Genomic DNA, 23,008 nt, shown 5'->3' with positions numbered 1-23,008 from the left:
CCTTTTCTGGAGAAATGATGAATTTAATAAGCGATGAAGAAAGTGTTGATTGGTGTTGAATTCAATTGCTGTCATCTTTCATCATTATCGTTATGACTGTGCCAGTGTCAAACTTGGAGGATGTCCTATGAGAGTCTTCTCAAATGTTCAGGTGAATAGGCCAGGGCCTGAAGTCGGCATCAGTGATGTGCGTGTTTGTAGAGGAAAGCCAAAATGTTTCAGATTATCATTCCTGGTATACATGAGAGAGTGGTTGCTTTGAGCACCGTGGTTCACGTGACGTCATGCCCCCTACCCCAACAAACCCGGTCTGTGTGTCCGCTCACCTGCAGCGTTGATCTGCATGATCTTACCCGTAATACCGGCAACCTGAATTGTCTTTTGTTACATGTGGACTGTAACTGCATTGCATCACCCTCCGAGCCGTGACGTTGTAAATTGTATAAATACTGCACTGATGTTGTCACAGCAGACATCACTTCTGTATTGGGACTGTTCCTGTATTTGTTGTTGTCATAGTCAAGTAATCGCGATGTCTTCTCCAGGGGCTAGGGAAATATCATCCCTCAGCTCTCACTTGTTTTCACCTGTTACTCACCTGGTCATTCGCATCGGCATGATGGCAGTACACAACTGAACAAGTAAAGTTCTTACAAACACTTTAACTTTTACATCATGTTTCTGGACTCCGGCCCTTAACTCGCATGTGTGCGTAATTAGTGTGTGTGTGTGTGTGTGTGTGTGTGTGTGTGTGTGTGTGTGTGTGTGTGTGTGTGTGTGTGTGTGTGTAAGTGTGTGTGTGTGCGTGCGCGTGCGCATCCATGTGTGAGTACATGTGTGTGTGTGTGTGTTTGTGTGCGTGCGTGTGTGTATGTGTGTGTGTGTGTGTGTGTGTGTATGTGTGTGTGGGGTGTGTGCGCGTGTTTGTTTTTGTGCATATGTTTACGTCTGTGAGTGTGTGAGTGTGTGTGTGTGTGTGTGTGTGTGTGTGTGTGCGTGTATATGTGTGCGTTTGTGTGCATGGGTGTGTGTGTACATGCACGCGTGTGTGTGTGCATGTGAGTGTGTGTGTTTGTGTGTGTGTGTTTGAGTGTGTGTGTTTGTGTGTGTGTGTGTGTGTGCGCATATGTTTGCGTCTGTGAGTGTGTGTGTACTGTGTGTGCGTTTGTGTGCATGTGCATGCGTGTGTGTGTGTGTACATGTGTGCGCGCGCGCGTGTGTGTGTGTGTGTGTGTGTGTGTGTGTCAAAAACTGTTTGTTTATTTATGTTTCTTCTAGAGCAGCAGGAGAAGGAAAAGGATGGAATTTATAGTGGCAGTCTTTCATAATGGGGTTCGAACAGTTATTTGGAGGAAAAATAACAACCCACTTACGCATGTTAATGCGTTATCTGCCCCTTTTTAGATACGTTACCAATAGCTCCATATAATTATATGTTGGCGTGTCGATAGCCAAAATACGCACGCGTGTGGTTTGGGTTTAAATAAAACGAATGTTGCGCTGAACCGTATCATTGAGAACCGCGGTGTCCCTCCACATAGTTCACCGTTTTGATAGCATCGACATGTTCTCGTATTTAATTACACTTTCAAGTGAGAAGCAGACCACATGTAGCGGATGTGGACAAGTTGTTTTCCCTCATTCAGCAAACTTGCCATTAAACTAATGTGACATGCAGAAACATACCTTGGTGTAGACTCAACAACCTCGTCTGCTATGACGTAGAGCTCCCCATCAGAAGCTAGTGCTGCCAGCTTGTTAGAAGCTAGTGCTGCCAGCTTGTTGGCCTCAGTGTAAGGGAGATCTTCTTGCACAACATGACGGTGCACAGTGCCAAAGCCAGGCGCCGGATTTGAACCAAGGACACACTGCAGCTGTCGTTCAATCAGGAAGGACACAGCGCGGCTTTCGTGTGTCGCGCTGACCACGTGAACATCGTGACCTTGGTGAAGCCACTGGATGACCTTGAGGACAAGGACGATTGTCTTTCCGGTACCTGGTGGTCCTCTAAGATGAACACAGCGCAGCGTGTTGTCACTGAGGAGGTCGACCTGGTCTGGGTAGAGAGCCAGCAAGGAGTGGATGAGACCGGTTTCTGCCACAGCCTCGCCCTCTATTCTCACGACTTTGCGTGCTGGTGTGTATTTCCCTGGTTTGGCCATTGCTTTGCGTGGGGCTGTCACTGTGGGGACCTCCACCGTTGTGGCGGGACCGCAAAATCTAAACCAAGAACACTAATAGTTAAAATCATGATTAACGTCAAACATTGACTATTAAACGCTGATGAAAAAAACTTCAAATCATGCGAGTGGAAATGTTTGTTGTATATGTTGGGATGAATAGGCAAGTAGAAGTTAGTTTGATGGCAAATAGTTTACTTATGAATATTTGGTCTGAGAATCCAGTGCCTGTGGAGAGAAAACTGATGGAAGCTGACGTGAACTTTTGTCAGAGAACTGAGAAATGTGCTTCGTTTTGGACTATACCAACTTCCAGGACGCTCGTGTTTTGCTTCTAGGACATGCGTTGTGAACAGCGGTTCCAATGATTCTGAATGAAGTGTGCTGTGTGTAGTACCGGCCTGTGTTTTCTTCTTCTGCATGACGAGAGGCAGTGTGTTATATGAGCATGAGTTGATTCATAACGATTTGATTCAATAGCAAAATGTTTAAAACGTTCATTCTCTTTGTGCAGTACCAGTTGCTCGAGTCCTGCGCGTTGTCACCATTCCGTGTGCTTGTGTATGTGTGTGTGTGTGTGTGTGTGTGTGTGTGTGTGTGTGTGTGTGTGTGTGTGTGTATGAGTGAGTAGATATGTGTGTTTGAGTGCCTGCATGTATAAACCCTCGTGAATGGAAAAGCTGTGGTGGGGTGGTAAGACGTCGGCCTCTTAATTGGAAGGTCGAGGGTTCGAATCCCGGCCGCGGCCGCCTGGTGGGTTAAGTGTGGAGATTTTTCCGATCTCCCAGGTCAACTTATGTGCAGACCTGCTTGTGGCTTATCCTCCTTCGTGTGTACACGCAAGCACAAGACCAAGTGCGTACGGAAAAGATCTTGTAATCCATGTCAGAGTTCGGTGGGTTATAGAAACACGAAAATACCCAGCATGCTTCCTCCGAAAGCGGCGTATGGCTGCCTAAATGGCGGGGTAAAAACGGTCATACACGTAAAATTCCACTCGTGCGAAAATACGAGTGTACGTGGGAGTTGCAGCCCACGAACGCAGCAGAAGAAGAAGAAGAAGAAAAAGAAGAAGAAGAAAAGCTAAAATCTAGCCACTAAATCAGCAAGCACACAATTTCTTGAAAGACAAACAAAGACAGAGAGTTAAGGTGGCAGTTCTACCTAAACAATGACCAAACATCGGGTGTTTTCCTTTTCAAATTATGATGGGATGTTTAGATGCAAAAATAACAACAAATTTACCTGCAGCAATTTGTTTTTGCCTAAACATAACCGTTTTCGGGATATTTAGCTTGAACTACTCGAGACATTACTTTCAAATAGTCACTATCTCGTGGTTTCAACAAAGTGAAGTACTCTACTATCTGTGACACTGATTTAATGCAGAACAATGCTAACCAGCACCACCAGCTTTCAAGAAGTCACTTGCTAGTAGCGTTTCTGCGTCCTCAGCCACTGCAACCACGACTCTTGGTGTTCATAATATAATATTGTGTGTGGTTGTAGGTTATCCTGTATTACTCTGTAAGAAGTGACACTATGTTAAAGATATCTACAGTGTGTTATACTTGCTTTCCGAAAGAGAGGGGATGTAGTACCATCAACTGTGCCACCACCCAGCCCCTCCTAACTGTTATCCCCCAGACCTCTTCCCACGGTCTGGTATCATCAGTTAAAATAAGAGTACATTGTGCACCCTAGATTTCGGCCAGCACAGCAAATTATGCTAATGAGTTTCACTCTTTGCTAAGCTCTGTTACTGTATGCTGCTTATATCTTATGCTCTATACTTTAATGAATAAACTTAGTGATAGACATTCGTCTGTCTGATGTTATACTGATGTGGCTGAGAGTGTGACCCTATATAATAGCCTCTGAATATAAACACCAAACACCATATTATTTCACCGCCTTTGCCTGTAAAATAATAACCGCTCCCTCGGCAGTGAAGGACTGCTCTCCGCCATCTTGTCTAAGTTGTCACTTCCCGCAGAGTCTTTTGATGTGTTTGTCACCTTCTTTTGCCTCACTGGTGTCGTTTGGCAAATTTGATGTCAAATTAGGGGTAGAAAAGTTAGCGACAATCGCACATTTTACATGGATATCTTCTGAACTATTCAAGATAGACTGTTCAAATTTGGCACACGTTTTGTTTACAGCATGTGCAGGATGCTGAACCTCCCCAAAAGACTGTAATGTTGACTAAATCCAGTGTTGGGCAAGTTGAAGTGGTTGAAATAAAGAAAACACTTTTTTTTTCGGAAATGGGCATGTAGATAACATGATGATATTTTCACTTGCATAATTAGGTTCAGGATCCTAATAAACTCATTAACTAAATATCTGTGCAGTCTCAAAGCTCTTTGCCTAATATATAAAACTACAAGGGCGACACAGAGTTCACAATACGTTCACAGTATCTGCCAAAATGAATTTTTACGTTTATTCATGTAACCCAGTTCAGTATTAAAGGCACAGTAAGCCTCCCGTAAACCATCACAGAGCTCCCCGAGCGTCTACATATAGTACAAGCATACTTCCATTTGAACGCTCACCGAACGGGAACATCCTGGCTGCTTTCTGTCGAGCGTGAGAATTTTTCAAAGAATTTATTTTCGTGGACTTGGCCTCAACAGCAATGGCGCCTCGTTTTGGTGCTGGACGGCTGTTATGAATACCGGAATTCACGCCCGGACAGTAAGCCTCCCCTAAACCATCACAGATACTGTCAGGCCTTTACACACAGTACAAACACCCTTCCATTTGAACGCTCACCAAACGGGAACATCCTAGGTGCCCTACGTAAAGAGCGAGCAATTTTTAAAGAATTAATTTTGCAGATTGTCTCGAACACTTTTTGGACCCATCCTGAACTCAGGTCAAACATGAGTTACTTCCCTTCGGGTCTCATTCTATCGATGTAAACTGGCGATAGCCGTGAATCGATGATTATCAAAATGTTTTTGGACCGTGGTGCGTTTTTGCGCAAGACCTAACTTTTAAAATCTAAATAATAAATTGACAGCTTGTTACAAAAACATTCTTTAATCATAAAAGAATTCTTTTTTCATCAAGACAAGATCAGTACAATTCGAAGTTGTGAAAGTTTGAAAAAAGAAAAGCCCGGAAGCAGGGTCACGCAAGGGTCGTAGCAGACGACGCCGGTTTATCAGTGCATATCGCCGTTCCTCTCAACAGTCAAAAGCCATCGCTAGAGTTCTTGTGAACCACAGCCGTTTGTTTCGTGCATAAAAACGTGCTAAATATTGTAAATAGTCGCATTCAAATAACTAACTGACGACTACATTGTGAAAAAGGGAAACTGGATCACACGGGTTCACTATGGCTCAGGGGTAAGATAAACCACGCAAAAATAAATTCTTTGAAAATTGTTCGCTCTTTACGGAGGGCACCTAGGATGTTCTCAATCGGTGAGTGTTTAAATGAAAGGGTGTTTGTACTGTGTGTAAAAGCCTGACCGTATCTGTGATGGTTTACGGGAGGCTTACTGTGCCTTTAAACCAATGGATTTCTATTAATACCTGCTGAATAAATGGGGTTCTAGCTATCTTTCCTCAAAATTGTGTCAAAATCCACCAGCATTTAGTCCATATATCGCCGTAATGATATTGGTACCCGTTGCCAGGTAGATTAACTGCCACCTTAATGAGTGAGAGAAACTTAGAGACAGACAGATAGACAAACAGGCCGAGACAAAAGGTAACAGAGAGACAGACAAACTGAAATGTTTCCTACCTAACCTACTTGATCAAACAATGCAATGTTCTGTATGCAACACTTGTTTTGTTTTACAAATCTATAACTGCGTTTTTGGGAGTGAAATTAATCAGAGGCAATGCGTGTACTTGTTTCTAAGACCCCCCCCCCCCCTCCGCCTACCTTCCTCGCTCCAGTGTGTAGTGCGTGCAAAATGACTCACCTTGCTAGAAGCTTGTCGTAGACTGTGTCTGACATCTGTGGGTCTGGTCCGGCCCCCTGTGACGTCATGTTCTCCCACCAGGAGGACAACAGGGGAAAGGTCGGGCTGACAGACGTCTGGCTGGATGACGTGGATTGGTTGGTATCACCTGGGCTGTCGCCTTGGTTACACAAGGACTCGAGATCTGCATTGGTCGGTATCTGGTCCGCGCACAGACATCGGCGGATGGCCTCTGGTATGTTGTTTGCGTCCAGACAGGTAACTAAATCCTGTTGAAAAAGATGTATATTTTATGTTTTTGAAATTACTATTTGACACTATCAATTTAACGGCTGGGTCAACATAATCACTACATGTACTTTTAAAATAAAAGTAGTTTAAAATGTGTTTGAAAACAAAACCGCAAGTTTCTTCAATTAATTCAATCACACTTTATTCTGTTCAGGTTAATAGTTGTACCAAGTGAACGTTAAGCAATTCCTATTAAGTCAACGTCTTGTATGTTATTGTTTTTTAGTTTTTTGTTTGCTGTTGTTAATTTTATTTTTCATTGTAACAAAAGAACATCATAATTAGTAGTCGACGGGAAATCGTCCACTGAAATTACTCGATAACGATGCAACCCTTTCATAAATTCGATGTTTAATACACCAATCAAAACCTTTGAAATATTATTAGATTGAAATGAATAAAATACAAGAATTTCGCGTTTAGAAAATAAGGGAAAGTTGAAAATTAAGAAAAATAAACATTCTTGCCAACTAAGAAACTGAAGCCCGTGACCGTTTAATCAGTGTAGGTGGTCGAGCGTCTACCGATTGAGCAAACACGGCAGACACTTCTCCGGGGTTAAACACAGAAGTTATAACACGTGAGTTCATGAGCATGTATTGATTCGTAGGTTTCAGAGTTTCTCCGTTCGTATTTGTGTACTGTACGTTCTGTCGATCTCACTGTTCGAGGTAAGTTAAGTTGATAACTAATTACCATATGCCCCCGTTCACTTCGTATCCGTTTGGAAAGCAAGTAGCCTTACAATCTTGTGTGACAGACATAATGTAGACTTGGTCCGGTGTCACGATTTCATCTTTCGCCTGTGTACATATTTCCGCCTCGACAAATACTCAAGACTGAAATGTTGTTTCCTGGTAAAATTAAGAAATGAAATTATTTATGGACGAAAAGCATGTCAGTTTCTTGCATGTGAAGAAAATTGGTGGTAAAATGTAATAGATTTCACCCCCAAAATCGAATTCTTCGAAAACGTGTACTGAGTGGTTACGTCCCTTGAGTAAGAAGGAAAACATTTTAGGATGAATCAAATTTCTAAGTTAAATAAAACAAATTGGTTGGACAAATTTGGCCCCATGAATGTAAGGTACACAAGGTCGCTCATCGGTATTATCGAAGGGTGTTTTTTTGTTCAGTGTAGAGTTTATACTAGATCAACGAGGCCGAGAAGCGAAATATCAACACGGCGAAAGATGAAAACGTCACACCGGCTCCGAAAGGACTTCCCTGCGCACAATACCAAACGGTTTTGGAGATTTTGACAACAGAGTTCGGGAAGACGACGCTCTGTGGTCGGTTTATTGTATAAAGGGAGGCAAGAGGTTAAAGACGGGAGTTGACAGAGCCAATAAAGGGCAATAGGAACTTGTAGATCATATACCTGTGATTGTAACTATTTGTATCTTGTTCGTGCTTACCAAAACGTTAATATCACGGAATGTCACACGCTTTCCTACTAAAGCAAACGTGTGCAAGATTGTATGTTACACGCTTTGAGGCATGGCAAGAACGAATTCAAACTCGAAATCGTCCCTGCAAAAGCCCCAAAATGCACACACGACTTTCATTTCTCCTGCTGTCGTTTCTTCTCTTTACAAATTCTTCAACGCTGAGAATACTGAAAACGGCATCCCAGACGACAGCACTGTTTCCATACGAAATTTAGCTGCCATTGGAAAGTGGCTCGCTCACGAGGCCTGTTGGTCTGAATCTAGAAGGACATAGTTCTGAACAGACATGACAAAGATCCCGAAAAGAACAAACATTTCGCGCATGCAGACACAGAAAGACGTCATAAAGAATGCGAGGCTGACGGCCTGACGGCTTCGTTAGACAATCAACGTAATCTCGTGTGGAAGAAAACTCTGTCACACGACCAAGTCTGAATAGCAGGTAATGTATTGGGATACATTTCCATGATAACAAGACAATTAGAAAACAAGTCGCGTAAGGCGAAATAACAACATTTAGTCAAGCTGTCGAACTCACAGAATGAAACTGAACGCACTGCTTTTTTCACCAAGACCACAATACTCGTAGTTTCGTCAGTCCACCACTCGTGGCAAAGGCAGTGAAATCGACAAGCCATGCAGAATAGTGCGGTAGTGGTCGCGCTGAGCAGGATAACACGCTTTTCTGTATGTCTATTCGTTTTTGCTTACTGAGTTTGTTTTTAATCCAAACATATCATATCTATATGTTTTTGGAATCAGGGACCGACAAGGAATAATATGAAATTGTTTTTAAATCGATTTTGGAAAATTAATTTTAATCATAATTTTCATATTTTTAATTTTCAGAGCTTGTTTGTAATCAAAATATAACATATGTATATGTTTTTGGAATCAGAAAATGACGAAAAATAAGATGAATTTATTTTTGGATCGTTTAATAAACAAATAATTTTAATTACAAGTTTCCGATTTTTAATGACCAAACTCATTTATTAGTTTTTAAGCCATCAAGCTGAAATGCAATACCAAAGTCCGGCCTTCGTCGAAGATTGCTTGGCCAAACTTTCAATCCATTTGATTGAAAAATGAGGGTGTGACAGTGCCGCCTCAACTTTTACAAAAAGCCGGATATGACGTCATCAAAGGTATTTATCGAAAAAATGGAAAAAAATCCGGGGATATCCTTCCCAGGAACTCTCATGTCAATTTTCATAAAGATCGGTCCAGTAGTTTAGTCTGAATCGCTCTACACACACACACACGCACACGCACAGACAGACAGACACACACACACACACACACACACACACACACACACACACACACACACACACACACACACACACACACACACACAATCAATCAATCAATCAATCAATCAATATGAGGCTTATATCGCGCGTATTCCGTGGGTACAGTTCTAAGCGCAGAGATTTTTATTTTTTTATTTTTTATTTTTATGCAATTTATATCGCGCACATATTCAAGGCGCAGGGATTTATTTATGCCGTGTGAGATGGATTTTTTTTTTTACACAATACGTTAAGCATTCACATCGGCCAGCAGATCGCAGCCATTTCGGCGCATATCCTACTTTTCACGGCCTAATATTCCAAGTCACACGGGTATTTTGGTGGACATTTTGTTTATCTATGCCTAAACAATTTTGCCAGGAAAGACCCTTTTTGTCGATCGTGGGATGTTTAACGTGCACACCCCAATGTAGTGTACACAAAGGGAACTCGGTTTTTCGTCTCATCCGAAAGACTAGCACTTGAACACACCACCTAGGTTAGGAAAGGGGGGAGAAAATTGCTAACGCCCTGACCCAGGGTCGAACTCGCAACCTCTCGCTTCCGAGCGCAAGTGCGTTACCACTCGGCCACCCAGTCCTTAATACACACACACACACATACACCTCGATCCTCGTCTCGATTCCCCCTCTATGTTAAAACATTTAGTCAAAACTTGACTAAAATGTAAAAAAGATAACTAGATAAAAGAAGAGATACAACATGCAATGGTATCAACGCATATTTGCAGCATCAAAATCTCTTCCATTAACAGGCCACCATTCAAATCACATTAGATCTGTTGACCTACTATTGGAACAAAAAAGATACTGACCTGCTGTAGCTGAGGGGCGGTGCTGAGTGCCTGCATTAGTTCAGCGGAAGTGACGTTGGGCAGGACGAGGGTCTTGGTGACCTGGACAGGGCCCATGTCTGACATAAGATGGTTCAGCACAGTCTTGGCTTTGTTCAGCTGCTTTAATGCCTTTATCACTTTATCCACCACCGCCTTGTTGAGATTGGGGGTGTTCCTCCTGTCTGCTCCCACGGCCTTGACCTCGCACACAATCAGGCCGTAGTGGCGGTGGATGATCAGCACGTCAAAGTCCCCGTCGTGGTGCTGCTGTTTCTGCATTGTGCCAGGTCGCGGCAGGTGGGCACAAGCTGCTGCATTCTTTGCTGCATTGATAGGGTCAGTGTCGTTGTCCAAGTATTTGCGGAACTCCAGTTGTGAGATGACCATCATAACTGCGTGAAGTTCCTTGGACAGAACTCGCAGACATCTCCAAAGGCGTTCAGCGGCATCATCATCCAAATCGTCAGTTTCTATGTAATGCGGAAGTGGTGCAGGATCTCCCCGTGGCAGAGTAAAGACGCTGCCTGCGACAGGTGGAGTTGGTTGAATCTGGTTTGACTGAATCTGGTTTGACTGACTTAAAGTTGGCAGGTTCATACTTGTCTGAGGTAGACTAAGCAGAATTTGACCTGACTGAGTCTGGCTGGTCAGAGAAGGGTAGAATGGTGCCGGACCTTGCTTTGATATCTTGGGTGGCTGTCCGTGTACCAACACTGACAGGCCAGACATAGTCTCTACCTCGTGATGCGTCCTGCGGAAGAACTGGGGAGGGAGAAAGTAGGTTTTCTTATCACGGTCAGGATACCATTCCTTGATGCACTGCAGCCAGAAGTCCTGTGATTCCTTTATGAGGTTTTGGCTGGATCCCAGTGAAGGCACTGACAGTTGCTGTGACTGCACGGACAAAAACATACTTAATGTGTGGGTGTGTGTGTGGGAATGTGTGTGTGTGTGTGTGTGTGTGTGTGTGTGTGTTTGCGTATGTGTATGTATGTGTGTGTGTGCGAGTGTGTGTGTGTGTGTTTGTGTGTGTGCTTGTGTGTGTGTGTATGTGTGAGTGGTATGTGTATGTGTGTGTGTGTATGATTGTGTGTGTGTGTGTGTGTGTGTGTGTGTTTGTGCGCGTGTTTGTGCTAGTGTCAGTGTGTGTTCACGGGTGCGTGAGTTTGTACCTGACAAAAAGACAGAGAAAGGGTGTCGAGTTGAAAAGAGTGCGGATTCGATTGAGTGTTTATCGTCTCTTCAGCAGGTAATGCTATTCGAGACAGATCGAGGATGGAAGAGAAATGATTTAAAACATGACCCTGATAGTCTAATCATATATGAATCACAAAACCAATCAGAACTATTTAAAGATTAAAATAGGCTTGAAAGGTGTATTGCTTACCTTCGATGATCCAGGAGCAAGCTTGCTTTGGGAAGCAGAGGTTGCCATAGTAGCAGGAGTAGTACTGTGCTGTTTGTGTGAAGAAGATGATCGTCCAGAAAGATCAACAGGCCCTGTGGTTGCTGTTAAACCTTGATGTCCAGGCGATGTAAACATGGAGGTCGAAATATGAGTCCCAGTGCCACAGGAAGCGAGTTGATTCTGAGAAACGGAGTTAGATGAGGGTGTTGATACTGCTACGGTAGCACAATGTAGTCGGCTTGGAGCTTGCTGTGTGACAAATTGGTTCCCTCCAGGAGACATTATTTGTTGCTGACCTTGACTTGAAGGCTGATGATGATGGACATGGCTTTGAACTGTTTGAGGATGTTGACGTGCAGCATACTGGCAAGGAGGTACAACCTGTACTGCAGTTCCTGATTGTAAATGGGGATGGTAAGATGGTCCCAAAACATGACGGGTAATATTACTCTGCTGTGTGAGGGCAGAGTGTTGTGCTTGTGATGACAGACCAGCAGGATTGAGCATTCCTGTATAATTACCCGGACATTGCATGTGTGCAGACCAGTTCGGCATTCCCGTGGGCGGACCCTGCTGATACATCTGTGCGAACTGCCCAGTAACATTTGGTGTCCCCGTGGGAAGACCTTGGTACTGCATTTGTGAATGCTGCCCGGTAAAACTCTGACCTTGGTGTGTGAGTGCCAAGGGTGGTGGACGCACTGCGTTTCCTCCGTAGCCATGTGGGTGTCGCGGGTTGTTTGGAAAATACCTGTTGGGGTTGTTCCCTTGAGAATGGTCGCCATCGTGAGCACGCTTCATTGCAAGACAGCTTAAACTTATGCCCACAAAACATACGACGGGGATGTGAATTACACGTCTGTTAATCAACATGGAAATGACCTGGTGACCCAGACCATTGTCTTCTGACAGACAAATGCCTTAAGTAACCAGGGATCACGTCACCCATGACAATTTCATGTCGACTCATTTATGAGATGTTCTTGAGTAGATTTCTACAGGGATATACATTGACATGATCAACTGCTTTGCCATCAACGATGCATCGGAGATATTCCAGTTGACTCTGAGTTATTTGTGTAATCCTTTCTGGCGAATTACCTGTAAAAAAAACCCAGTGAAACATAATATTAACTTTAACTTTAACTTGGATCATAAATGTCCTTTAGGACCTCTATCAGTGTCACTGTGACACTTTTCATTGCTTAAATCTCTGGTATTTATCGGCCGACTTGCCTACAATGTGGCATACTTGTGGGTTATGTCCAGCCAACGTTATACATATATAGCAACGTATTCTTTCCTTCGCTAATCGCCTGGGCGGCCCTTGACCAATTAGCCTCATTTTTAGTTTGAACCTTGAATATCTATTGCAAAACCATGTGCTATACTTCCAAACTAAACGTGTGATAACCTCTATAGTTATTATCAAAATCTATCACGTGATTGTGTAAATGTAGAACATGCATGTATGTGATTTGTGACAGATGCTAACGACGTGTGTCTGATGAATTTGTGCCCTCATAACCTAATATGGTGCACTGTGCACCCCGAATTCACACACACACACACACACAAACACACACACTCACATCCACACACACACACACACACACACACACACACACACACTCACATCCACACACACACACACACACACACTCACATCCACACACACACACACACACACACACACACACACACACACTCACATCCACGCACACACACACATCCACACACACACACACTCACATCCACACACACACACACTCACATCCACACACACACACACACACACACACACACACACACACACACACACAAACTCACTCTCCAGTTGAACGTTTATGTCTTTGCCAGATCAAACAATAACACATGTTTTCATCTTTAACAGAGTTCATTATGTCCGAAGGGAGTGGTGTGAGCGGCGATTTGTGTAGAAACAGGACAGAAATGATAAGAATGCAGCATGCCTCATACACTGGGGTCTTTTACAAAGATATTTTACTTCGCTGTAACAACGGTAAGGAAAGCTTTGATTATTTAAAAAAAAATTTTTAACTCCCGAAGTGATAAGTCAGGTGACGAATTGTGTGGATGCAAATTTAGGGCACGAGGCTATGAAAGGTCATACCGTAGAGATAACGTATCACGGCATTTAACCAATTACCCGTTTTATATCATATCAAAAGTGTCACAATCACCGACCAGTGATATCAAATCAGATCCAAGCGCGTTCAAATACCCCCTGTTGTCTTGCTTGCACACACAAACGCGGATACATGAAAACAATAGTTTATCCCCGAGTACGCAGTAGGAGGGTCCAGCAGACTTTAATTGTGTGTCTGTCTGTCTGTCTGTGTGTGTGTGTGTGTGTCTGTCTGTCTGTCTGTCTGTCTGTCTCGACTTAACAGCTTATTGCTGGGAAACTACTGGGCGCAGTTCTTTCAAAAGTTGATACACTAACTTGATAATAGGTCCGATTGATCGTATTAAAACTTCATTATGTTACCTTTATATTATCATTATATTATTTCACAGCTTTTGATATTTCAATTCCACCATATTACTATTCCCCAAATCGCAAAACTGAAGTTTTGCATTGCAGGTTAAGACTTGGAATGAGTGATTTACAATATGATATGTTTAATCGCCACCTAGTAAACAACCCGGAATGTTCTTGTGGTTATTTTGCTGAAACTGTTCATCACTATTTGCTATCATGTCCCCTGTTTAATGATGCAAGAACCGCAACAATCGGTACATTAGCTCCAGAATGTGTTAATATTGACACACTCTGACAGGTGATTCAAACATTTCCATATTTGAAAATAGTGCTATTTTTGTTGTTGTCCAAAGCTATATTGAGAAATCAAACCGCTTTGGGACACCTTAGTTCGATGTTGGTGTGGGTTTTTCTAAATATATTACTTGGGGCCCATCTTTTTTTTGATATTTTGTTGTGTCTTTCGTTCTCGTTTTGTATTTGTTTTCGTTTTCGGTATTGACACAGATTGTGTTCGATAATTCAAACTAAGTTTTCCTTGCTGTTTTTCTCCTTTTCTTTTTTTTCCTTTTTTTAAAATTTTTTTTATCTTTTTATTTTTTTATATATATATATATTTTGTTTTTGTTTTTTTGTCTCATCTCTTTTTCAAAAAATGTGTCGCATTGATCATAATCCGCCATGAAATTTCAGGAATGTTTATGTGAGCACTTACCATAAGTTTTAAACTTGTTGTGCTCCTTCTTAATGATGTTGTTATATTATCATGTGTCTGTTTATGAATAAAATACTGTTTAAAGGATTATGTTACCTGGGACCTAAATGCCCCCAAAAACACAAAGGTTCTTGACGGTTGGACGAATTCAATCGGAGCGACAGCCAGCCATTGAGCTGATAGAACAGCCGAACGCGTGCGTCGTGAAAAGCATGCGTATCGCATGCGAGACAAGCCAGCCAGCGGGTGGGGATTAATTTGGTCTCGGCAAAGAAACTACAGTGCAGGTTTGGTCTCGGTGAGACTGAAAGAGAGACAGAGAGCACGAGAGAGAGCGACAGGGACACTGTGTCAGTGATTCAAGGTGGTGGCTTGGTGGCCAAAGGGATCCGGGTTCGATTTCCGGCATGGGCGGTCTATTTTTTTTTTAATTCTTGTTTACTATTGTTTATTATGAACGTTTTAATGTTTTATTTTACGCAAATAATTTTTTTAATTGTGTAAAATAAATACTTTTTTTTTTTTTTTAAATCGACGTGCACAAGACAAAAACTTTCATACTGAGGGAGCGAGCCAGTCTGAAGAGTACTCGGGTCCAGCGCCAGCGTTTTTTATCACCAGCATCGGCTCATTAGACGATATTATAGGAAATAACGCTCCAGGGTTTGCATGAAACAGAGAAACTACCCTTGCTTTATTAAGTGAGACAAACATGTTTCTGCCCCACTGAGTTAAGTACAGCTTGAGAAAGTATCGGCTGTTTTTGGTGTCCTTGCGATCCGCCATATTCGATACGTCTCCGGGCCCTACTGTCTCGACTCTCCAACCATTTACTACAAACTGTCGTTCAGGTTATCGCGCGTTACATATGTTAAGGTTGATTAAAATACGACTAGAGCGCCACTTCACAGATGCATACCTTTACACTTAGGAGAATCAGGACTAACGCAAACAGTGCAGGTGAGTGTGAAAGACAGAGACCCTAAACGCCAAATAATCCGATTCAAAAATGTCAAAGTGATTAATACATTATGAAAACGGGCAGCAATTATCTTTAAAGTTAGGATTAATGTAAAAAGTATATCCACACTCCCTTTACCCCTTCACTTTTGTTTTAACAAGCTCTTTTAATTTTGTTCTTTGTTTTTCACTTCACACGTTTTGCCTCTCCTGATCTTATAATCTACTACATTGCATTGTCTACCGATCATTGCGATTGTATACGAATCCATATACGGATATATTACGAACGTTGCGAGTGGCCTTGCAAGTGTTGTGAGTGCTTGCAAACATTTTACGAATAAAACGAGTATGCAATTCGCATTGTTCGTAATGTTGCTCTTACACTCTGGCGAATTGCCCTTGCGAATAGAATTCGCCAATAACTCGTAATGATCGGAACATGGTCGCAAGACATTCGTAAATGTTCCTAATCATTCGCCACCATTCGTCTCTTTTTGCGAACATTAGCAACATGCTCCTAATATTCGCAAGGAAGTCATATTCTGAATGTTTCGCAACGTACTCGTAAGTATTCGCAAACCATTCGTAATCATCGTAAAGGTATGCGTGGCGCTCGCAAGCATTCGTAAGGATTTTATTCGTGCACAATTTGCCATCATCTTGCGAATGGTTGCGAATTCATTACGAATTTCTCAGGAATGTTTTGACCATTTCTTGCCAATTCATAAGAATGTTGCGAAAGCCTTACGAATGCTTGCGAGTGTCTGCAATTGCTTGCGAATATAATAACAAAATAACAATATAGCTAAAAATGTGTATTGGTATTTGTATTTGTATGCATTTGCAATGATCGGTAGACATTCGCAAGCACTCACAACCATTCGTGAGACATTCGCAACACATTCGCAATAAATGTGTATATGGATTCGTATGTATTCTCAATAATCGGTACACATTCGCAAGCACTCGCAACCATTCGTAAGACATTCGCAAGGATTGGTAAGGCTTCCAATTTTCTATATTACTCATGTCCATGTGTCTATTTTTTTGCCGAATACAACATGTTGATATTTGCAAGGATATTCGGCACAATGTAAAGACAGGCATAACGAATGGTTGCGAATGGCTTGCTAGCGCCACGAATACATTGCGATGATTACAAATGTCTTGCGAGTACTAACGAGTACCTTGCGCAAAAAATAGCAATATCACGGTGTGTCAACTGATTCCGTTCATCCACCGGATGTTTCCGTTCATCCGCAGGATGTGTCCGTTCATACAGCCCCATTTTCGTCACTTGCTTCGGGAAAAACGTTGTGGTAAGTCGTGTGGGCAGCGCGCTTGTGTGATATTGAAAGAATAAGGTAGCGAAATGGTTGGGCTATGTGTACGATAAGTACCAAGGTGCTAGTGAATCCTAATAATAACACACGCGGGCCGAACGTGGCAAAATTGCCTGATTTTTTAACATTTTCTTGTTTTTCTCGCTCTGTTATCGAATCTGACCCCTGATTTGCACATGATCACCAAAACCATTGCCTGTTACGACATTTCGCTTGAACAGAAGTTTTTATAAACCCATGGCTTTTGTACAATCACTTGTCTTTTGAAAACATACAGATTCCGTTCATACCCCATGTTTCCGTTCGTACAAAAGTGCATGTTTCCCTTCGTACGAAAAGCGTTTCCGTTCATACACATTCGTTAGATCAGAGTGAAACAGGCCCCCACTACAAATTCTGTGTATTCCAATCGTCTTCAAATAGCACAAAGTACGAATGCGTGTGATATTGGACCTATGTGAACCATAAGACGAATTGAATTTGCAAAAAACAGTTTTGTGTCCGTTCGTACTGATTTTGACGGGAAAATGTGTCCGTCCGTACCACTTTCATCAAATTGTTTCCCTTCGTACCCTTTTCAGTAATGTGTTCAGTGACGGAGCTTTCTGGGTGTTTTGATAAGAACGAAGATTGATTTGTGCAGTTGTGCTTGCTTTGCAACACTGCAACTAAGACTGAACTAAGTAACATGTACATTTGTATTTACTCCTATCATGCCATTTGCTTCACCTGTGATAATCATGAGCAGAATTTAGACAAATCAAGAAAAAACATTATCCAGGCTCTATCAGTCCTTTTTACATTTAGTCAAGTTTTGACTTAATGTTTGAACATAAATGGGGAATCGAAACGAGGATCGTGGTTTATGTGTGTGTGTGTGTGTGTGTGTGTGTGTGTGTGTGTGTGTGTGTGTGTGTGTGTGTGTGTGTGTGTGTGTGTGTGTGTGTGTGTGTGTGTGTGTGTGTGTGTGTGTGTGTAGAGCGATTCAGAGAAAACTACTGGACCGATCTTCATGAAACTTTACATGAGGGGTTCTGAGTATGATATCCCTAGCATTTTATTCATTTGTTTTTTTACATTTAGTCAATTTTTGACTAAATGTTTTAACATAGAGGGGGAATCGAAACGAGGTGGTGCATGTGTGTGTGTGTGTATGTGTGTGTGAATAGAATAGAATAGAATAGAATAGAATATATTTTATTGTCGGAACCAAATTGGTTATTGACACAAAGAGCGATTAAAACAATCTGAAATAAACTTTCCTAGACGAATTTGTATTCTGTCTTCGCAAAATACTTCACTAGGTTTATTGTTGGAATACTTTATATCTATATTTGATAGATTCTTTATAAAATCATTTCGCAGTTCAGTGAACTTTTGACATCCGTCTAGGAAGTGAATTTCATCTTCAATAACGTTGCATTTATTACATAAACGATTTTCTCTTGGTATGTTATTATGTCTTCCAGTTTCAATTTTTAAAGAGTGTGTACTTGTCCTTATTTTACTCAGTAAATGTCTATGCTTGATATTCGTAATGCTTATAAGGTATGGCTGAACTTCGTATGTCTTGCTTACAGAGGAATAAAATTTCAGCCTTGGACGACCTTCACATTTAATTTTCTCCCAAAACTTTATGTAGTTAATCCTTAACTTTTCTTGTATGGCGTTTTGTAGTTTACCGATGTCAAATGTATATTGATTAAGCCATACATGTTTAAAACCTATTTTGTACAAAAGCTCTTTGATGAAAGTTAGCCACGGATTTTTTGGCGCTTGGTTTAACATTTCTTCATATATTTGATGAATAAGTGATTTATTCTCCGTTTTCAAAATATGTGCCCAATACGATATGCTTTGTGATAACATGTTTAGTCCCAAAGGAAATCTTCCTATTTCTGCTAAAACTGGAATCCACATGGCTTTTTTGTGCACACCAAGAATAAATCTACAAAATTTAACATGTACAGATTCGTGAAGACATAGAATAAGAATTTGAAAATCTGTGGCAGTTCTCCTAATTCTACAGCTTACTATGTTGTTGTTTCTAAGCTAATTGCCGGCGAGAACTAGTAAAAGTTGTAAAGAGGAACAGAGAGAGATAAATTTGCCTATATATGTTTCTCTCTGCCCAGCGTTGCAGACTAGTGCATGCGGTTGATGTTATTTTTTCTTTTATGATGTTACCTCGCGTTGTGTTTTTCCCTATCTCCTAGTGCAATGCAAATCTAACCCTAGTCTATTGCTATCTCTTCGCTTTTCCTAAGATTCCGGCTTGACTGGTCAACAATTAATTCTATGAACTGAACAGGAACTCAATCAACTTGAACATCGATCAAACATTATATATGTGTGTGTGTGTGTGTGTGTGTGTGTGTGTGTGTGTGTGTGTGTGTGTGTGCGTGCGTGCGTGCGTGTAGAGCGAAACTACTGGACCGATCTTTATGAAATTTTACATGAGAGTTCCTGAGTTTGATATCCCCGGACGTGTTTTTCTTTTTTTCGATAAATACCTTTAATGACGTCTTATCCGACTTTTTGTAAAAGTTGAGGCGGCACTGTCACACCCTCATTTTTCAATCAAATTGATTGAAATTTTGGCCAAGCAATCTTCGACGAAGGCCGGACTTCGGTATTGCATTTTAGATTGGTGGCTTAAAAATTAATTAATGACTTTGGTCATTAAAAATCTTACGTTCATCTTATTCCTCATCATTTTCTGATTCTAAAAACATATAAATATATTATATTTGGATTATAAACAAGCTCTGAAAATTAAGAATATACAAATTATTATCAAAATTAAATTGTCGAAATCAAATTAAAAACACTTTCATCTTATTCCTTGTCGGTTCCTGATTCCAAAAACATATAGATATGATATGTTTGGATTAAAACCACGCTCAGAAAGTTAAAACGAAGAGTGGTACATAAAAGCGTGCTATCCTTCTCAGCGCTACTACTACCCCGCTCTTCTTGTCAATTTCACTGCCTTTGTCATGAGCGGTGGACTGACGATGCTACGAGTATACGGTCTTGCTGAAAAATTGCATTGCCTTCAGTTTCATTCTGACAGCTTGACTAAATGTTGTATTTTCGCCTTGCGCGACTTGTTTTAGAAATGTCTTTGATGACGTCATATCCGACTTTTTGTAAAAGTTGAGGCCGCACTGTCACACCCTCATTTTTTTTATCAAATTGATTTTAAAACTTTAGCCAGGCAACCCCCGTACTATGGGATTGCATTTCAGCTTCAAAGCTTAAAAAATGATAAAAAAAAGTTTGGTCATTAAAAATCTGAAAATGCTAAAAGACTGTATGTCTAGGTTTAGCTTGCAGAAAGCATATTTTGAACAGGTTTCACATAAGTTTAGATCTTTGAAATGACATTGTGTAAGGAAACTGGAAGAAGACACACTTATCAAAATGTTTGCTCTTCAGTAAGATTTTAAACAGGGATGGTATTGCACCAGAAAAGCCACAGTCGCGTGTTGTTGCACTCATGAACAACATGCATTATGGGTTATACATAAGTCGAATTAGGGGTATTAAAATGCTAATTGCACAAGCTTTCTACCAAAAATCACAAACGTCATGAAAAGCGTACGAAGGGAAACAATTTGATGAAAGTGGTACGAACAGACTCATTTTCCCGTCAAAATCAGTACGAACGGACACAAAACTGTTTTTTACAAATTCAATTCATCTTATGGTTCACATAGATCTAATATCACACGCATTCGTACTTTGTGCTATTTGAAGACGATTGGAATACACAGAACTTGTAGTGGGGGCCTGTTTCACTCTGATCCAACGAATGTGTATGAACGGAAACGCTTTTCGTACGAAGGGAAACATGCACTTTTGTACGAACGGAAACATGGGGTATGAACGGAATCTGTATGTTTTCAAAAGACAAGTGATTGTACAAAAGCCATGGGTTTCTAAAAACTTCTGTTCAAGCGAAATGTCGTAACAGGCAATGGTTTTGGTGATCATGTGCAAATCAGGGGTCAGATTCGATAACAGAGCGAGAAAAACAAGAAAATGTTAAAAAAATCAGGCAATTTTGCCACGTTCGGCCCGCGTGTGTTATTATTAGGATTCACTAGCACCTTGGTACTTATCGTACACATAGCCCAACCATTTCGCTACCTTATTCTTTCAATATCACACAAGCGCGCTGCCCACACGACTTACCACAACGTTTTTCCCGAAGCAAGTGACGAAAATGGGGCTGTATGAACGGACACATCCTGCGGATGAACGGAAACATCCGGTGGATGAACGGAATCAGTTGACACACCGTGAATATGACTTCCTTGCGAATATTAGGAGCAAGTTGCTATGTTCAAAACAAGAGACGAATTGAAACGAATAGTTAATTAAGAACATTTACGAAAGTCTTGCGACCATGTCCTGATCATTGTGAATTATTGGAAAATGCTATTCGCAAGGGCAATTCGGCACAGTGTAAGAGTAGCTTAAGACCGCAACACGACGCAAAACGAACCGTTTGGAATCCAAACATCGGAGCTACGAAATACGTATAGGCTTTACGTGTTCGTAACCCTGTGCATAACCACTTTCATTTGCGAAATCGACAAGACCTCGGCTCCAGGTCTGTTTAGCCTATCCGACAGGAGGGTTGATTGAAAAGCCTGTACGACTTAAGGTGTGTGCAGCATATCAAACTCGAAGGGCTGACTCAAAAGTTAGCGCGAAATCAGGTCATCAAAGAGGGGCTGATTGAAACGTCTGTGAGATTTTAGGTCTGTACAGCATATCGTAGGAGGGCTGATTGAAAAGTATGTACGATTTCAGTTCTATGCAGAATATCGTAGGAGGGCTGATCCGAATCATCCATAATTATTGCTAAGTGTATGTGCACAACCAAAATCAAATATGCCAAGTCATCTGTCAGCTTGCTGGTTTATGGTGGTCTGCACCCCACATATTTATGTTACCTTCATAAACTCCGGACCACTGAATACTTATGTATTGTTTTCTTCAGTCAATTCTTGACTCATTGCGTGTGTGTGCTTGTGTCAGATCCTTATCCTTTCGTTGCTCTTGATATTGATTTATAGCCTGCTATATACCTGTGTTTTAGCCTTTGTATCTTTACAATCCGCGTTGACATCCGCATGTATTCGTACACGTGTTGAACTAGGCATACGAGCACAGTGCAATGCCTGTTTACCCTTTATTGGTTTGGTTGCTGCCAAATTAAACAGGACAAAGGATCTACGTGTCCATTTGTGTGTGTGTGTGTGTGTGTGTGTGTGTGTGTGAGAGAGAGAGAGAGAGAGAGAGAGAGAGAGAGAGGGAGAGAGAGAGACAGACAGACAGAGAAAGAGAGAGAGAGAGCGAGAGAGAGAGAGAGAGAGAGAGAGAGAGAGAGAGAGAGAGAGAGAGAGAGAGAGAGAGAGAGAGAGAGAGAGAGAGAGAGAGAGAGAGAGAGAGAGAGAGAGAGAGAGAGAGAGAGAGAGCGAACGAACGAACGAACGAACTTTATTACTCAAGGATGGAGATTTTATAGGCTGTCGCCTAGTCTTACAATCTGTCCCTGCTAAACTAAGACATAAAACAAGTCGCGTTTGGCGAAATAACAACATTCAGTCAAGCTGTCGAACTCACAGCATGAAACTGAACGCACTGCATTTTTGAGTCACTTGAGAAAAAGTGACTCTATGTAATCGGTCAGTGTTAGTCTGTCCGGCCGGCCGTCCGGCCGGCCGTCCGTAGACACCACCTTAACGTTGGACTTTTCTCGGAAACTATCAAAGCGATCGGGCTCATATTTTGTTTAGTCGTGACCTCCAATGACCTCTACACTTTAACGATGGTTCCGTTGACCTTTGACCTTTTTCAAGGTCACAGGTCAGCGTCAAAGGAAAAATTAGACATTTTATATCTTTTCTCGGAAACTATCAAAGCGATCGGGCTCATATTTTGTTTAGTCGTGACCTCCAATGACCTCTACACTTTAACGATGGTTTCGTTGACCTTTGACCTTTTTCAAGGTCACAGGTCAGCGTCAAAGGAAAAATTAGA

The 23,008-nt window shown here is 41.6% G+C and overlaps 1 protein-coding gene across 1 annotated transcript; it reads right to left on the bottom strand.

Annotated features, from left to right (window-relative positions):
* Positions 1-1,714: 1,714 nt before the first annotated feature.
* Positions 1,715-12,209, bottom strand: LOC138980671 (uncharacterized). The gene is made up of 6 exons (XM_070353578.1): positions 12,093-12,209; positions 11,721-11,819; positions 9,996-10,910; positions 6,124-6,392; positions 1,830-2,220; positions 1,715-1,741 (listed from the first exon to the last, which is right to left on the bottom strand). The coding sequence occupies exons 1-6, from the start codon at positions 12,207-12,209 to the stop codon at positions 1,715-1,717; spliced, it is 1,818 nt and encodes a 605-aa protein (XP_070209679.1).
* Between the last annotated feature and the right edge of the window lie 10,799 nt (positions 12,210-23,008).

This window comes from Littorina saxatilis, linkage group LG11 (genome assembly GCF_037325665.1).
Source record: "Littorina saxatilis isolate snail1 linkage group LG11, US_GU_Lsax_2.0, whole genome shotgun sequence".
Taxonomy (NCBI): Eukaryota; Metazoa; Mollusca; class Gastropoda; order Littorinimorpha; family Littorinidae; genus Littorina; species Littorina saxatilis.
This window is presented reverse-complemented; position numbering and strand designations above follow the sequence as displayed.